The 19,351-nt window shown below is 40.5% G+C and overlaps 1 protein-coding gene and 1 long non-coding RNA gene across 3 annotated transcripts; both read left to right on the top strand.

Moving 5' to 3' along the window:
- Positions 1 to 11,448: 11,448 nt before the first annotated feature.
- LOC115765757 lies at positions 11,449 to 13,184 on the top strand. Its single transcript, XM_030709420.1, has one exon. The coding sequence runs from the start codon at positions 11,642 to 11,644 to the stop codon at positions 12,986 to 12,988; it is 1,347 nt and encodes a 448-aa protein (XP_030565280.1). The 5' UTR covers positions 11,449 to 11,641; the 3' UTR covers positions 12,989 to 13,184.
- Positions 13,185 to 15,872: 2,688 nt separating this feature from the next.
- Positions 15,873 to 17,005, top strand: LOC115765695. 2 transcript variants are annotated; one of them, XR_004018140.1, is made up of 3 exons: positions 15,873 to 16,005; positions 16,207 to 16,570; positions 16,639 to 17,005. It is a non-coding gene; the product is annotated as an uncharacterized LOC115765695 (long non-coding RNA). The 2 variants fall into 2 exon arrangements; XR_004018139.1 differs by having other exon boundaries at positions 15,874 to 16,124; positions 16,639 to 17,003.
- Positions 17,006 to 19,351: the final 2,346 nt, after the last annotated feature.

The following is a 19,351-nucleotide window of genomic DNA, read 5'->3' as shown; positions in this document are numbered from 1 at the left end:
AAATATGCAAGTTTACAAATTTAATAAAACAATGAAAATAGATTTGAGATTGTTTTAATAATCTCAAAGCTCGCTTCATTTATGCCTAATAATATTTATAGAAAAATGAAAATTAATGCATATGTATTGCTTTCAAAACGAGATTGGATTTCATATTTTAAATTTAAATTTTGTCTTTTATTTATATACATAGATTTGAATTATCACAGAGTAGATTTATAGATTTATGGCTTAGTGTACACATTAGACAATTTTTCCCATATATATATTGTTTTCTTATATGTTTTTTTTGTGCCTTCAATAAAGGAAAGTAAATAAATTAAACCCCAAGTTAGGGGTAAATAAGAAGGAAAGGCGGAACTTTCGCATAAATTAGCCGTTTGCATTTGAAAACTCGAAACTTCCTCAACTGAAATCAATTCGATACTTTTCAACAAAAACAAATTCAGTTCGCTGCTTAGTTCTGTTGCCGTTTTGTGCTGCTGAAAGCTGCAAAGTTTGTTTTGCCATTTTTCATTGCTTACAACAGAAAGTTTTAAGTAAAAAATAAATTTCAGCTAGCCGAAAAAAACTAGCACAAATTCGCAGAGCTGGCAAAATACAAAAAAAAAACACGAGAGTAATATAAAAATTCGGTGTTTTTCTATGTAATTTTTGCGCATATATTTTGCGCCTTGATTTTTCTACCATTTCCGCGCTTGGCTACTTGCAGACAGTCACAGCTCTGACTGTGGGCTGGGCCAAAGGGGTGAGTATACAGACAGACAGACAAACAGACAGACAGACAGACTCCCAGACGAGTCACTTAGATACACAGTCATGCCCAGATTATTTGGTACTTCAGACGGAGCTGACTGCGTCGTGCGCCGCGGCCAAAATGAAACTTGTCGAGAATCCATTGGAACGCATCCAAATTATAAGTTTTGCCCTCATTTCAATGCAGCTGCATAGACACCATGGCTAGCGTTGGGATCTGAATTTGGCTATGGGTAGGAGCTGCTTCTCAACTTTCATCATGGAATTTCCACTCTATTGGGCTGCTCTCCAGCTCCAATAAATGTGCAACTATTTTAATGGAAACAATATTTCAGGTCACATAGCAAAAACGTTGCCTTTGGTTCGCTATTCGACCGCCCTCTTTTTGGACTGGCAGTTAATGAAAGTTTGTTTATGAATATTGTTTTTTAAGAAACTAAATTTTAGCCCGATTTAGTTAGCAAAGTAGTATATAAAGCAAGTTTGAGTTATTGACTGACTTTTACTATGACCTATGAAAATTTAAAAAAATGAATTTTTTTATAATAAAAATTAAAATAAAATTCATTCCAGATATGAATTGTTTTATTCAACCGAAAAATATATATTGCTTCTGAAAGGGAAATAAGTTTATCTTTATTCCTTGATATATACGAGTCCATTTACGGACTTATTCTATGTGTTGTAGCTCTAAATAAGCAATATTTATGTCGCGTTCTTCCAACTCAGCTCTTTGTAAGAATCCATGCCAAATCCTGGCCAGCGTGTTGTGCCGCAATGTTGCAATCAATCACAGCGCAAATCGCTTTGGTGTCGCAAAGCACCGCTGGGCAAAGACTTTTCGCCTTAGGAATAATATCCATCATTGCAGTCGCAGTAATCGTCTTCATTTCCAGCGGGCATGCCGTGTCGGAGACGCTTTTGATGCCCCAGACCCAGAACCCAGAGGCCAGGCCCAGACCCAAGCCATGACTCAGAGATCGACGGCAGCGGAAGGGCGCAGGGATTGCTAGCGCGCGCTGTCTGCTTATGTGTGTGACGACCATCCCAGTCTCGTCTCCATCTACATTTGCAGAGAGAACCAGCGTGCCTGCAATCTCTCGCTGCGTAATCACATTCGAGTGTCTGCCCCTCCATGCGCTCCACATGTGAGTCGAGGCGACGCCAAAGCTGTGCCGCATATAAATGTTTGATTTATGCATCCAAATACTTGAATCGCAGCCAAAAAGTCTTCGCCATTGCCAGTGCAGCTGTTGTTCGTGGAGCTCTTGAAGTAGAGTGCAGTCCACTGGACTCTGGCTGCGACTGAGTTGTTTCCCACTGCACCGTCATTGCCTCATAATGGCGGCACTTTGAGCTTACTGAAACCAGCGACACGAGCAGCTTATCCTATCGATGCATTCAGTGCATCGCCGATAATGCTGACACTGAAGACGAGCACATTATCATTATCAGCGGCACTCACATCGGCACCACCTAACCGCCCCTAAGGCTTTGGCCCCTGTTCGCACTCAGTTATAAATCCATTCATCGCGGCATTATGGCGAGGTGGGTTTTATGCCATTGCATTTCTTTGACTTTGACTGCGACTGCAACGTGTGCGTATCTCATGGATGCATTTGCCATCTGCCAGCCAAACGCAAAGCTGCCTAAAACCTTCCACGTTCCGTGTAATTCTGCCAGTTGCATGCGGCGGCGGGCGCGAACTATTGCGCCATTTATAGCTCGTTAAATGCCAAACAACTTATTCAACACTTCGATAGCCATTACAGGCTTTCATAGTAACCATGGCACAGGGGCCAGCGGGTCTTTTGGTGGATTCCGTTTAGAGAGTCATGAAGTGCATGAAGGTGGAGCACATTAATTTTATTGTGAAAAATAATCAGAGAATATTGATCAGAAAAAAAATAATTCAAATAATAATCTTGTAAATGCAATTGCGTAATTGCATAACTACAATGGTGGACAAAAAATTCGGATAAACAATCATTGGTTAAGACTGAATATCATGGCCATATATATATGGGTGAATTTTTTTTGCTACAAACACATTATTAAATTTGAGCTTGCCATTAAAAAAGACAACAGTAAAATATGTAAAAACTTTACCGAACATTATCCAGATTTAAAAAGTTTTCCGTTGGAGATCTGCTTAAAAAAATTTAAATTTAAAAATTAAATATTGTATATACAAATTTGGATCGGGAGAAGTATAAACAAGTAAGGGGTTCTAGTCGGGAGCTCCCGACCAGGGGATACCCTGAACCTTCTTCTTCCAACATCAAATGCATATATATATTCTATTTTAGAAGCTATATGTCAAGTTTTGTGACTCTAGCTCTAATTATTTACCAAAATTGCCCAAAAAACAGGATATCGATATCGATTTGTATCGATTGCTTGGAAACGGAACAAGTTATCGATTATCGGAAATAAACTTGATCTGCGCGGGAACTGGGGCATCTGCATCTAAAATTTCAAGTCTCTAGCTCTTATAGGTTCTGAGATCCTTGCGTCCATACATACGGACGGACGGACGGACAGACAGACGGACATGGCTAGATCGACTCGGCTATTGATGCTGTACAAGAATATATATACTTTATGGGGTCGGAGAAGCTTCCTTCTGCCTGTTACATACATTTGGATTTTGCACAAATACAATACACCCTTATACCCATTTTTAATGGGTTCAGGGTATAAAAAGACAACATTCTTAACGGAATCAAATTTCAAGATCAGTTTAAAAATTCTTTGGATATTCGAGTTCAGTTTCTTTACGCGGAAGAAACCGAGCAAAAAATTAAATCCTATTCGTATTTTTTGTATGCCACTGTCTATTTCCACCTATATAAAATAGGCATAGGGATTCCACAAGATTTTTTTTTTTGCCTCATCAACTATTGTTCTGCGTCTGGTCAATGTACATAAATCTAATTTTTGGGATTTAATTTATTCGCAAATAATCTTAATTATCTAGAATAAATATCATATTTACCAAGTTAACAGGCCATAGAACACACTATACATACAGAGCGTTTCCAATTTGGTCGAGCTCAGCTGAATGTACTCATGAATAATGTATAAAATAGTGGCTTACCGAGGCGAGTCGAGTCGACTTCATTGAATGAATACAATTACAAAACTTGCGTATGCGCTGTTCGTCGAAAGTTTTCCAAGTTTTTGCTTAATAAATTTACGAGCACAACTTTACGCCAGGACTTTGAATCTTCTGCCCAGCAAAAAGTAATCACTTAACTTTGCATTGTATACTCGGATACTCGGACTCGGGGCGGCTACTCGGCATAGTCCGAAAGTCGGGTAGTCGCCGACTTAATCATCGCACGCTGATATCTAGACAAGAGAAGAAAGCATTAATTTTACTGTTGCCCACCACAGTCAAAGCTGTGCAAAGAAAATAGCAACTAATTCAGCGAATAGGGAGCTCACCAAACTGCTGAAACTAATTTGCTAACGTATCGGCGGATCTGCCAAGGAACAACATCACGAGCAGCACGAAACTCAAGTCTGCCAGTTGGCAGTTGCCAGTTAGCCACCCGCGTGGAAAGCAATAAAGCAGCAGCAACAGCAGCAGGAGCAAAAAGAGAAAAAACAAACTTAAATAAACAAAATGTACTCATTATTTATATTCGCGACTAAAAGAAATAAAAATCATGGCAACAATCTGTGAGACAAAAACTTCATAATATACAGGGTTATTATGTAAAGATGGGCTTGATAAGCCAAATCTAGCATGAGGTGTAGAGATAAACTTAAACTTTAAACACAAAACTTGTGTAGGAAAGAGTTGTACAAGAGATTTAAAGCTTTCAATTTAGAATAATTTAGTTCATAGTAAGTATAATACAGCGACAATATAAAAATCACATGAAATCTTTTGGTTAGATTAAGTGATCAATATAAGCAGAAAATATTAGGCCTATATTTAAACTACCGGAAGATTAAGCTTTAAATGAAAATTCGTGAAAAGGAGAGAATGCTTAAAGTGCTTAAAGCTTGATTTTTTTGATGATATAATTCTTAATATAGCGCCAGTATTGAAATCACATGAAAGCTTTTTGTTAGACTACTATAACCAGAAAGCGTTATGCCTATATTTTTAATTTTAGAAAGCTTCTACCTTAGGTATTCAATATCTTCAACAGCTTTCATATACTTACATTGACTAAGATAAAGCTTGAAAAATATACCTTTAAAGAAGGGAGTGTTTGAACAGCTTAACAGCTTTACCTTTTGGTTGATGTAGTTTTTAATGTTGCGACAGTATTAAAAGCTCATGAAACCTTTTAGTTAGGAAGCTTTTCCTTTTGATATAAAATATCATGCACAGCTTTCATGTACTTTCATTGACGTTATTCATATGTGACCGAACGCATTTGCTAACAGCACATGCAAGCTTTGATTGATCTTAAGTACCTGGAGTGAAAGCAATTTAAAGTTGACAAGGCGATGAGACTTTTTTCTTATATCGAAGATATCTGGAAATGGCTCGTGTAGTGTTAGTTATATAAGTAATTATCTCTTTAAGCATACGTCTCGTAACATTATCCATTCCTTTATATGTTTGTATCCATTTGATTTGTATATTGTTAATTCGAATCACCCTGTAATCGGGTGCTGTAATATGCTTAAACTTTTTCTGCCACCAGACAATAGACACAAGCAAGAAAAGCGCATTATTTTTTTGCTGCTTTGTTCGTGTTTGCGTCTTCCTTTGCCAGTGTTGCCTGCGTCTTCTGCACGCACTTAAAAATTAATTTAATATTCTTGTGTATCCTTTTCGCGCTTTCACGAAGCGCCACCAGCTCGCATGCTTCAGAGTCATGACAGCAACCGGTGCTGCCAGGCTGTTGCCATTGGGAGTGGCAGCCCATCCACCCTTCAACAACCTACCAAGTACAAAACGCTGCTGTACATCATAAAATCCCCACATTCCCCCTCAACACCTCAGTCGGCGATTGCTGAGCCCTGCCTAGGACGAGTTTCCTGTGCTCCAGCTCTTGCTGTTGTGCTTGTTGCTGTTTAGCTCGCATGGCGGCTGTAAATATAATTACGTCGGGAAAATCCGATCCTTGCAGGATTAATTAGCGCGCATTATGAGACGCAATGACGTCGTCGACAGAGGCAACAACAGCGAATGGGGATATGCGCTCAAGTCGAAAAGGAGCACGCAGCTCAGCTTCGGGCTCTCGACTAATTTGGTGCCCGTGCAGAGAGTGGGTGGGCCTGGTATCCAGGGGGTGTTAACTAGCGCATAGCCCGTAGTACGGCTATACCTCAGTGTATACATGTGTACGTGAATCGCGTCGGCAACGTGTAAAAAAACAAATGGGATACATTTGCTACTAATTAAAAATCCATGTTTAAAATATGCTCCCCGTTCAGTTTCCGAGTATGTGCCGAGGTGAATGCCAGAGTCTACGGAAGCCGTTCTAGTCGAGTGTGAGTGTGTATTTGTGGTTTTGAGTTGCAAGGAGCAGCCATAAAAATATAAGTAGAACATGGCGCATAAATGTTCTACCACGCGGGGGACGGAAGATTGAATGACAGCACTACCTTAATTTCAACTCTTCCACAATCATCGAATAAGAGGGCCTTAAATTACCGGAAATTCAATCTTTTGACAGAGTTAAGCTTAAGGTAAAAGCAAGCAAATTAATAATGGCTGCAATATATGTGAGCCTTATAATACCTATACATTTTAATTAGGCGCTCGTGAGTTGAATACAGTTAAAAGACAAGCCTGTTTTTAATTTTTATACTTTTAAGACATTTGAACATTTGTTTTTGTTGTTGTTAATAAATAAAATACATTTAATAATATTGTGTAAAATATGACTTGATAAATTCTCTTGGTTTTGATGTAAGATTTACAAAATATTTTTTGACAAAATATTTTTGTTTAGCTGGCCTGCGGTCCGGTTTTGATGAACATAATAATTGATCGCATGCGCTACCGTTTTAGGGCATTTATTTTATACGTCTGCGCTCTTTGATTTGCATATTTAACACTATTTAAATCCCCATCAATTATATAAAATAAAACTAAAGACATAAAGTCTGAGCAAAATTTCTTAGCACATGTATCGATATTATAAAAAGAAGATATCAATCTGATGAATTTTAGACCTGTAATCAAAAGCTATTTTACAATAGGTCCCCTCAATAATAACAATCGAACAATGTCAAGCGTAAGTATTTTCACACCTCTTCAATATGACAAAAGTTCACAACCTCCATTTGGCTGTAACCTTTCTTGTATATTGTGCAAATGTCACCAATGCAAGGACGCATTTGTTTTATGTGCCCATCGTGACAAGTGAGGAAACAGAGAGCAACGAATACAATGGGCAACAAATTAGAAGTGAGCTGAAAAGCAAGCGAATCTCGTAAAAGTCATAAACGGCACAATAACAATAAAAATTCCGGTTGGAAATAAAGTTCACAACTTTCAAGTTGACTTGCCGAGATTTCCAAACCCAATCCCAGTACCAGTAGCAGTCCGAATTCCAGTTCCAGTTCCTGCCCCAACATGTTCATAAAACTGAAGCTTCATTCAGCGCCTGTTGCTCTCCGGAGCTGGCGACCAACTGTTGAGCGAATTTTACGAGGCGAGTAATGACGTCATAAAAATTAACAACTTCATGCCAAACGAATTTTTTTTTTTATTTTTTTTTTATTTTATTCCAATTTTGTGCTGTTTGCCATTTACATTGAAATCATTTGAATGTGTGCCAGGCATACTTTCAACTCAAGTCGACTGGTTGATTCGTAAAGGGGGAATCGAGGAACATCCAAAACGGAGGCGACAGTCATTAGCTGGCAATCACGTAGGTCGAACCCGGCAGTCGGGCCAAGTGTACGGGCGAATTCAATATAACAGCAAAGGCGGGAAATTAAAATGCAATCAGACGGGCTCAAAACTTTTCACAGTATTGGCCCCAAATTTATTTGCGTGCCAAAAACAAACTGCAGTTCTAGGCGGGAGTCAGAGCCACATCCTCCCCCGGAACCCAGAGCCGGATTGTGGCAAAATTGCGTCGGGAAATTTACCGTGGAAGCGAACGAGCAACCGTATGCGGCCCGCAAATATACACAGCTGCCAGGAGACAAACTCTCGCCCTGCATGCGTGTGTGTGTATGTGCGTCTGTGCGCAGGCAGGGAATGAGAGAGAGAGAGAGAGAGAGAGAGAGAGAGAGAGAGAGAGAAAGATTGCGTCCTCCAATAGCCGGCGAATATAATTTATTCGATCTGTGATAGCAGCGGCCTCTGTCCGACATGTCTCATAAAAATTGCAGTTTAATTACTCCATCGACAGTATCAATTTAGCGAAATCTTTTATTAGTACCGCAGATGGATTGCCATCGTGTTAAAGCGCCATCTGTAGTCAGTTAAAGGTAAAGGATTGCCTTGGGCGATCCCACATCGGATGGGCTCCGAAGTTTGGCAAACAAATTCAAAGATTGATTACTTATTGAGTTATTAAATTGATAGTGGATAAAAGGTAATATATAATAAATTTATAATAATATATAATAAATTTATAAAAAATGATAAATTAAGATGACTTTACAAATTACAAAAATTATTATGACGGATTTGAAATCATGTAAAATATTTCGAACAATAGATTAAAACAATAATAACCTAATTGATAATAAGCTATACTGGAGATAACGTATACATATTTCATATGTACCTTTATCATATATATGTACATTACTACCGAGTGTTTATACTTAAAATTTTAACCTTCGACTCGAAATTCCAAGTTTTATTTTACATAGATAATGGAAAATGATTGAACTAAGAATCGAAATATATAATCAAGGTTTTATATCCATTCTGGCTCCGATCTGATGGTTATCCAAAAAGTAGCGTAAAGTAGCGACACGTCTCAACTGAATCTTCAGATTGGTCTTTGGTACCGAAACATCGTTCATGCTTTGTTTGATCTTCTGAAAAGTGTGAAAGACCTCTCAAATAAGTTTAAACACAGATGCTGGGTCTGAAAAATTGATAAATAAAAAAGATTCCCTCAATTTGGTGTGTAGCTTTTTGTACCCTGAACCCATTAAAAATGGGTAATTAGGGTATAATTTATTTGAGCAAGTATATGTAACAAGCAGAAGGAAGCATCTCCTACCCCATCAGCATCAACAGCCGAGTCGCTCTAGCCATGTCCGTCTGTCTGTCCGTCCGTCCGTCCGTATGTATGAACGCAAGGATCTCAGAACCTATAAGAGCTAGAGACTGAAATTTTAGATGTAGATGCTCCTAGCTCCCGCGCAGATCGAGTTTGTTTCCGATAATCGATAACTTACTCCGTTTCCAAGCAATCGATACAAATCGATATCGATATCCTGTTTTTTGGGCAATTTTGGTAAATAATAAGAGCTAGAGTCACCAAACTTGACATATAGCTTCTAAAATAGAATATATATATGCATTTGATGTAGGGAGAAGAGGGCTCAGGGTATCCCCTAGTCGGTAGCTCCCGACTAGAACCTCTTACTTGTTTTTATTTATTACTACTGCTGGAAGAAGGGGGTTCAGGGTATCCCCTAATCAGGAGCTCCCGACTAGAGCATCTTACTTGTTCAACTTGTAATTCGGACAGAGAGGCACATCGTCAGATATGGCTAGATCGGTTCATCTACTGGTGTCGCTAATGCTTTTCTTAGCACGTGCTAAGGTTTTCAGTTATATATTTCTACAGTTACATTTTTTCAGTGTAACGAGTCATACAACCCTTAAGGTCCTGCATGGAGTTTGGTGTTCCAATTCAGTTCTTTTCATAAAAAGAGACCAGTTCTATTCAATAGCCAAAAATTACCAATATTTCCCCACAGCTGTTGCTGCTGCTGCTGCGCCTGCTGACACCCAATGGCCAACCAAGTCGACGCCTGACCCCACTTCGTGCCGCCCACTTGGCAAGCCAGTAACCCGCCGGCAGCGCCGCACGCTCATCCGCAAGATTTATGTATTTCAAATATGTGAGTGCGAGTGCGAATGCGAATGCCTATACAGATGCCAGCTGTAGCTGGGTCCAGAGAGCTGCGTCCGTGACTCCTTCAATTACTCCAGCTCCAAATCCGAGGGCGACTTGACCAAATCCAGATGCAGCTTTATTTGTATCTGTATCTGTATCTGTATCTGTATCTGTATCTGTATCTGTATCTGTATCTGCATCTGTATCTGTATCTGTATCTGTATCTGTATCTGTATCTGTATCTGTATCTGTATCTGTATCTGTATCTGTATCTGTATCTGTATCTGTATCTGTATCTGTATCTGTATCTGTATCTGTATATGTACATTGCTCAGTATTTCTAACTGTAAATAAGCGAGAAGCGCTGAGTAAATGTTTTGTTATTGTGCCGCGCGTTTTAAATTTACGTGCGGCAAATGCAACATACTTCACTTACGGAATTTGCGTTAATGTGAATTTGCAGACCTCTTCAGCCTGAATCCCCCCTCCCGTGACCCTACCCATACCAACCCCCTTGATGGTGAGCTGCCTTCATTTTGCATTTGCATGCTATTAGCCCGCCAACGCAATGCCGAGTGGATGTGCTTTTTCAGTGGATAAAAGGGGTGCGGCTCGTGGCGCTCGATGGGATGCGGATGCGAATACGAATGTGTTATGGCACAAGTGCAGCGGCATTGACTTTATACAAATGCACTATGAGTGCATGTTGCTATTGTTGTTGTTGTTGCTGTTGGCCTTTTGCTGTTTATTATTATTTTTTTGCAGTGCCTCTGCAGCCCAATGTCAGATACAAGGTACATTTTGTCGGTGTCTGTGCCATTGCAAATGCAGACTGAGTCCCCGAGTTTCCACATCCCAAACCATACGAATGCAGCTGCATGTTCAAGTGTTTGTTTGTATGTGTGTGTGTGTGTGTGTATGTGTGTTTGAAATGTACGTCCGTACGCAAATGCAGCCATGATTTATGATCTGAAACAATATTGAGCGCCCGAAAATTTATGGAGTGCTCCGCTTTGCAAATAAAACGAAATAAAATTTTGTCAGTTGTATTTTTCGTTTCAATATTTTTGCTTTTCGTAACTTGCCAGCTTGCTGCTGCTGTTGTTGTTATTGTTGTTGTCTTGTTTTTTGCTTGCCTTCAAACTGGCCATTCATCCTTTTGAGACCATGCATTTCGCTCTCGATTTATTTCGTTTCCGTGTGTGCGACTCTATGACGGTAAAAAGCGTTTCGTAGGAGTCATCACTGCAGATCCCCTACAAGCTGGGCCATGGCCGATGATTGCGTGCCCTTGAAAAAATTTTCTAGCTCTTACTATATGCAGCAATACTTGCATGTGTACATATATCATATTATTTTATTGATGAGTCCTTTAGCCTCACACACTTTTACAAATTTAATATAAATATAAACTAAAGGTCACGGAAAAAAGAATATAATATCATATGTTAAATAACTGATATAGCATTGCATATATCACTTTGATTTTTACAGACTTCACAACGTAATTTTCTGAATCCTTACTAAAAACGTCATGTATTTAAATTATTTTTTGAATATATCACTAAGGAACCTTTGCAGAATGTAAAAATCAGATCTTTGTTTCAATTATTTATCACTTGCTGACAATTAGCTTTTAAAGTGTTAAACATTGCTCAGCGTTTTCTTAAAAGTAGAATATTAAATTGAATATAAATACATCTTTATACATCTTTCGTTGCACAAGTTCTTACGTAATCCCAGTGACCAACTTGAACTCATTGCAAGACAACCGACAATCCCAGCAGCCTTTTGGTTAATCCAGCTGTCAAACTCAGTGTTAGAAGTGTATTACCTGACAGAACATTTGGCAAGCTCATTGTGATATTATCATGCCACTGGAACTGATTGTCATATCGCTGATGCGCACCAGTAAGTGGATAAATGTGCTGATGCTTAATTCCCCGGACGAGGATAAGGCTAGGCAACAGACCAGACGCATTGATGTGAGCGCGAATGGCATACGCTGGATCGAGCGCGACTTTGAGCAGTTCACGCCTCTGGGAAAGTTCTTTGAGATCAACACAAACCCAGAGGCGGGCATAACAGTTGACAAGGAGACGAACAATGCAACAGCCCTGAAGCTCAGTTTGGTCCATATTAACGATGCGGCTCTGGACCAGCAAACCGTTGACGTTTCCATTGAGGACCTGCATCTGCTCCTAAACGAATCCATGGCTTGTGGTCTACACTGCAGCAATTGCTACAACGAATTGGTGCCCGTGCGCCGCTACGACTGCATCCGTCCAATGCCCGTCTACACCATGGAGCCAATAAAGTACTTTTGTCCCAGCGACAAGAAGCCCACATCTCTAGCTGAGGGCGAATTATTCTATGCTCTCAACTATATTGTGATAAGTCCCAAGATTTTGGGTAAACGCGTCATTCAGTGTGGACAGCACATTCATTGCGGTCGCTGTTTGCAGCTGGTGGGCGAGTCGCTTGGCGAGAAAGTGGCCACACAGCTTTATGTAGATACGCTCTGGGTGGCGCCGCGGGGTCAGAGTGAAGTTCAGCTGCCAGAGGGACGCCTGGAACAGCTCTTTGGCCAGCTAACCGTCTCTCAGATTATGCTGCACCTTTTGCAAGATGCAGTGCCTATCAGCGAGGAGAAAACCAGGCTTTTTTTAAAGACAGTGCGACCGGACGGACAACTGCACTACATGTTGCTTCTTGTGGACACCAGTCAACTACATCTGCTGCGCTCCAAGCTTTCGCTAATTGAGGATCTCAATGTCAGCAGCAGCTTGAAAGATACCGATGACGACACCAACGAGGACAGCGACAACAGCAGCGAGAGCAGCAGCGACTGCACCAGCGACAGCGACCTGGACGCCGTCGAAACTAGCGATGATGATGAAAGTGAGCCGAAGGCTAAACGCCAGCGGAGGGCTGAGGCAAAGCCCGTGCACGAGGTGAAGGTACGCGGCTATAGGGGTTGCCGTATTAACTATCACATATTCAGCAGCGACGAGGAGCTGGCTGCCAATCACGAAATGATCGAGAAGTGGCGCAGGGAGGGCACACCCATGCTACGCATCTCCTATGTCATGATGATGGATCTGCTCCGTGAGCTTAATGTCAACGAATTGCTGGTCGCCACGCTGGAGCGTATTGCACCAGATGAGAAAGAGGGCCACACCAGCTATATCATTTATGAGCCCGTTGAGGATATGTAGGCCCAGCTTTTGTGGAAATCGGAGCACTTGTGTTTATAGCATCCCACTTGCCAGTTGATATTTAATTTAATTGTCAACATGGTATACTGTGTCAACAGCATTTTATTTTAGGTTCCATTGTGGGGAAAATTTTAATGTATTTACGATAATAGAGACATTTTTGTCAATTCTACAACGCGTTCTTTATTTCCTCAACATGCGTTCGTCACACTATTTCGAAGACTGGTTTTTCTTATATAATAAAATTTTTGTTTTTTTCCAACTCTATAACTTTATATTTATACCCTGAACCCATTAAAAATGGGTATAAGGGTATATTGTATTTGTGCAAAATCCAAATGTATGTAACAGGCAGAAGGAAGCATCTCCGACCCCATAAAGTATATATATTCTTGATCAGCATCAACAACTGAGTCGATCTAGCCATGTCCGTCTGTCTGTCCGTCCGTCCGTCCGTATGTATGAGCCAAAGGATCTCAGAACCTATAAGAGCTTGAAATTTTAGATGCAGATGCTCCTAGTTCCCGCGCAGATCGAGTTTATTTCCGGTAATCGATAATTTACTCCGTTTCCAAGCAATCGATAAAAATCGATATCGACATCCTGTTTTTTTTAGCAAATCAGGTAAATAATAAGAGCTAGAGCCACCAAACATGTCATGTTGCTTCTAGAATATTATATATATGTCAAGTATCTTTCATTTTATACTTATCGCCACCTCCCCGCTAACACCCCAGAGCTATAAATCAAGTCAATAACCCAACTTAAACCACAATTTAAATGCAATTGACTTTTTCAGAATAAACAAATATTCTATGGTACAATAAGATATACTGTAGAAAATTTCATAAAGATCGGTTAAGAAAAAGTCAAAGTTATATGCAACTGCGCAATTGGATGGGGCAGCAGCTTTAAGAATTTCTGTATAAATGTACAGACACACATTCATGCGCGTCTGCTTTGCATTCTAACAGCATGGTAATTGCGACTTTTTTCTGTAATGCTATTTTAGTTATTTTTTTTATCATAAGAACTTAATTATTGGTGTGGCTGCTGAGCAGAGGCATAGCAAGTGGTGCGGTCTGTCGCGAGCTCGAGCCCTACCGGGGAAAGTATTATTTTTTTTTTTTTTTTTTGCTGGTGTGTGAGTAGAGTCGACAGCAAGTAATGCGGTCAGTTGCGAGTTCGAACCCTGGAATAAGGGGGTTCAGGGTATATCCTAGTCGGGAGATCCCGACTAGAACCTCTTTCTTGTTTCTATTTATTTAAATGGATTTGCAATTTCTTCGAATAAATGTAAATGAAATAATTATTTGATACAAATATAAATAATTGTTCTTATAACAATATTAATATTTTCTAAACTAATGTACTTTTATAATGTGTACAGAAATTAATGGTTGCTAAATATATTGGCTTTCCATTTTTGTAAACCTTTTTGACATCGGCTGAGATAAACGAAAACTACCAATTCCGACCCCCAAACGAAAAAAAATTCAAAATTTGAAAATATGTAAAAAACATTATTTTCGAAAAGCTTTTAACAATCCACTTACGTTTTAGAGAACACAATCAACAACATGACACAACAAAATATCGGTTTCATCAAATGCAGTCAAAAATTAAATAAAATAATAAAAAAAATAAAAACTAGAATTCTATTCAAAACCCAATTAAAGAATAAAAAACTATGAATTTAAGTAAAATGTATAATGGCTACGGCCTGATTCATAATGGTTTGAGAGAAAGTGAACGCCTAATTAAAGTTTCCGTTAGAAGAGTTTTCCCTGCAATTGGTTACTTGAAATTGTACATCAACCAATTAGTCCTTGAAAATATTCCTGCGTTTATGCAATTAATTTTCTGTCAATTTAAGATAATTGAAATACATCATACTTGGGGAAAATTCTTATCAATTCTCCAAAGCTAGATTCGTTTGACATGGAGCGTTATCTTGAAGCCCCTGCACGAGTCGCTTACGGCACAGAAACGAGCGTCCGTTCCATTTGAGTGGGATTTGGGTCTGGCATTGGGACTGGCACTAACGAGACGTGGCGCATGTGTATCGGCAATTGTTGTTGTTGCTGGAATTCATTTGCAACTGACAACTGCTATAAAGGAGGATAACACGCACATTTATCATGTTGCACACGCAGCGCTGGGGCAATCGATTTGTGCTCGATTCAGGCTTATCAGCAACTGCAGCCTTATGTGGCACTACCGATGCGAGAGGGCAGAGGCATACACAATTGAACGCTGCTACACCAGCCGAAAACGCAGCTCAAAATTGCAGCAACAACATCTGAGGCTTAGGCAAACATTTCCTTCTGCCAAAGGACACGCCAAAGGACACGCCACAGCGACGGCCTGTGAGAAAATTGGGTTGCCTGCGTATCTATCAACAGCAGCACTCAGAATTTGAATTCGTAGTCGGATTCACAGACGTGCGAGTGGCGGCTGCATCCACATGTGGATGCCAAGCAGCTGACAGACGCCATTTTGTTTCGGCTGCTGGCATATGGCCGTCTGCTGACGAGGGGAGCCAGGAGATGCTGCCAAGCGGAGCTAGAGCATCCATGTTCTATTTTAATATGACAAATGCACAAAACTCGGCACCCCGCACGTGACTTTTGTCTTATTTGTAACAACCCGCACGCATTTTCATGCATTTGATGAAAACGATTCGAATTCTTGAACAGCATAAAGGAATTTAAGTGCCGACATCTCGGCCCAATAAAAAATATTATGAAAATTTTTTCAAAAAGCAATGCACGGATTTTTTTAACCATATCTTCATATCTGAAATGTGTCATATGAATTGTTTTATATTTTCGATAAGCGCATGATTTCATCGTATAGTAGGCTTTGTTTTTTTTAATATAAATTATTCTGTAGCATTTCAAAACTTTTGATAGTTCTATTTCAATAATCATTAAGTGTTTTCACTAATCTAAACAACAATTAAATTTCTATTTCAATCTCAGTCAACCTCAGTGAATACTCAATGGGCGAAACAGGTACTGGCAACATATGCCCTGACGTATTGATTCAAATATTCATTTCCTTACCACATTGCGAGTGTGTCTCATGTGCTGTGTTGCAAGCCACACTTGCCGCTGTCTAAGCATCCTGTGCCGTATGTCATAAATCATAAAAGCAGACAAAATATTCGCTAGGCATACAACAAAAAATGAACCGAAATTATGTTTTTGCTCCAGATATGTCGCCGGGCTGAACACGAGGCAGGCAAAAGCAGAGGCAAGATTCCCGTAGAGTGCGTAGTTTGCATATATGCGGGCGGACGCAGGACAAACGCATCATAAAACAACAAGGACAGAACACCAAAAATATTTACAAAAAAATTACGCTTAAATGCAATTTTTGGCATATTTCTTTTTCAACTCATATGCATGCGGCGCCTGTGATTTACGATGATGCAAAAGGAACTCGAAGCAGCAGGACGAAATGCAGCCAGGCAGTTGCTTAATGCTCCTTGAAGTGCATCATGCATCTGGCGTCGCGGTGGGCAATTTAAAGTCAATCCCATAAAACCACCAAAGTGCAATTCATACATCGTTAAATGTAAATATTCATTGAGATTTCTTCGCGCTGCCACTTGCAGCTAGTTTATTATTAATTGAATTCAACAGAGCCCCCCAGCGCAACACTCGCAGCTTGCCTAGCAACGAAGCCCGTAGGTATTGCTGGCGGGCATTGAAATTGGAACTCGAGCCGAAATTGTGACCCGCCAATGTGATGGGAGTTTTATGTTCTATTTATGTTGTGCAAACGATGCCCCATAATCGTAAAAATATCAAAACAAATCGTTAAAATCGATCGTCGTGACGTTGTCGTCATTTGGCGCTGCTTCCTCGCTTCGAACGCACATTCAGAGTCAGATTCAATGAATGCTTTCGAGTCGGAGCCCAAGAATGTGAACGGCTTCATTTGCAGAGTTTGGAGTAGCGTTTGGGGCGCCCACGGCTGTCGATATCCACATAGATGTTTCGATTCGTAAGTGGCGCGGGTCGACGCGTGTCAATTGAGTTGCTTTGCTCCCGCGCTTATTTGTATTTGATATTGAAAGTATCCAAGAGTGTGTGTAAGTGTGTGTGTGTGTGTGTGTGTGTGTGTGTGTGTGTGTGTGTGTGTGTGTGTGTGTGTGTGTGTGTGTGTGTGTGTGTGTGTGTGTGTGTGTGTGTGTGTGTGTGTGTGTGTGTGTGTGTGTGTGTGTGTGTGTGTATGTGTGCGTGCGTGTGTGCGTGAGCCCGCCCATAATCATCATGCCACTGGGGCATGCTACTTCGTTGGCAACACCAATGCCAGCCAGAAGGAGCTCATAAATTTTGTGACTTAATTAAGTTGGCAACACTTGAAAATTATTTGAATTTTTCTTCGGAGTGTGCTATCAATTCGATTGTTGTTGTTGCTTGAAGTGTGTTTCGCTTACATTTACAGATAATAATTGTGAGAGCCCATTATTGAATGCATATTGATTTATAATTATTACATTGACTCTAGGGTCGCCCTCCGCTTAGAATTAGGGACAGAAACCAATACAAATTGCTGATTATGTGGGGTAAAAGCAAAGGAATCCTTAATAGGTATTCAAGATGGAATCGGTGTTAATGGAAGTATCAAAATAACTTTTAAAAGCGCACAAGCCATCCCGTTTCGTCTAAGGCATCGGCTTAAAAACTTTCTTAAAAAAGAAATGGATTTTTTTAAATAGCTGCTTAAATAAATAACGTTAACTACAAGAAGATCTATCAAACTGTCTCTTAGGTAAACAACTTGATTCCTCCTTTAAAAAGTAATTCGGTCTCAACAATGCCTTTCGATAGAGTCCAATCCAATTTCCAAGAATTTAACTAAAATAAGATCACCACTGCTTGGATTGATTATCCCCTAAATGCTTTAGAGTTCATGTATTAAAGAAATGTAGCAGCTATTTTCAAAACAAATAACCAAACACGATTTTAGTGCCGTTTGAAAGTAAAAAGTGTGAAAAGCGTGAAAAGCATCAAATATTGTTAATCGCAGAATTTGTTTATTTGTACAGAGTTTGAAAATCATGAAAAAAACAAAAACAAATGTGGAAATATTCGCAGCATGCCCAAGCTACCAGCCTGCACCATAGTACATAGCCATAACACGGTGCCCGGAGACCTAGTGGCTCCCGGGGGCAGCTTTCATGGGCCAGTTCTGGCGAAGCCTGTGAGGTGCCACACGATATGTGTTGAGGGGCGCTCGAAGGCGGCGTTTGTTTATCCAAGGGGGTCGACACTTGGCAGCCACATGCCCCACTATTTGTTTTTATAGGCTCATTTTATGTGCTCTATGTTTATTTGCTTCGATTGCTCAACACTTGTTGAGGATGGGCCATGTTTATGAGTACTTCGCCCACGCATACGCGTAAGAGTGAGTAGTGGCAAATAACGCTTGGCCGGATAGTCCGCACTCTGGCTACACACATAATAACCATAATAATAAGAATTAACTTGCTCATTACACGGCAACACCATACAAAAGGATTGGAATTGGACAAGGGATGGGTCGACTGCCTGTGCCTGGACAGACAAAAGCGTCATAAAGACATCATAACTCAAAGCCTGCTGAAAGGATAAAACGGACACGGACACACACAGCACTCACAGACCCAAGCTGGCGGGCTGAGCGTAATAATTAAGTAGTTTTCTATGCAAAATTAGAACAAAGTCGGCAAACAGAGTTCTTGTTCTCACTTTCCGCTTGCCAGTTGCTCAGGTAAATCCTGGCTAAATTAAAATCTCCCTCTGTGCACGGCAAGTGCCCAAGACATTGTCACACATTATCAAACGGCCAAAGGAGAGCCGGTAGCAGCTCGAACTCTGCTCGAACTTTGAAACAAAGACCGAAGCCGTCTACTACTGAAAGGGGTGTGTTTGTGGCGGTTGTTGCGACTGCGAAGGACTCGGCACGCGGGTGAGGGGCTTAATCAGGGACAAACTTTTGCGCTATGGCAGCTTCTTGGCGGACGGGCGTCGCAACTGCCGCCCCTCGGCTCAATTGCAATTACGGCAAATTATTTTATTACATCCGTAATTGTGTGACCATCCAGCGTGCCATTTTCGGGCAGTAAAATTAGTAAAGCGCCACAAGTGGTTGTGCCACCTCAGATAGGCAAGTATCTACGACCATGACCCTCCTCCCGCATCCCCCCATCCACTCCACTATTCACTCAATTGGTTAATATATGGTGCCTCATCATGTTGCACGCACAGACGCCGCCGGCTGCAGGCCCGTCGGCAAATGATAAGCAAGTTGGGTACAAAATGAAGCTGCACATGAGTAATACAATGGTGTATTTTATTTTATTTTCAA

Source organism: Drosophila novamexicana, unplaced genomic scaffold, assembly GCF_003285875.2.
Source record: "Drosophila novamexicana strain 15010-1031.04,08,12 unplaced genomic scaffold, DnovRS2.1 tig00000986-arrow-arrow-pilon, whole genome shotgun sequence".
Classification (NCBI taxonomy): Eukaryota; Metazoa; Arthropoda; class Insecta; order Diptera; family Drosophilidae; genus Drosophila; species Drosophila novamexicana.
This window is presented reverse-complemented; position numbering and strand designations above follow the sequence as displayed.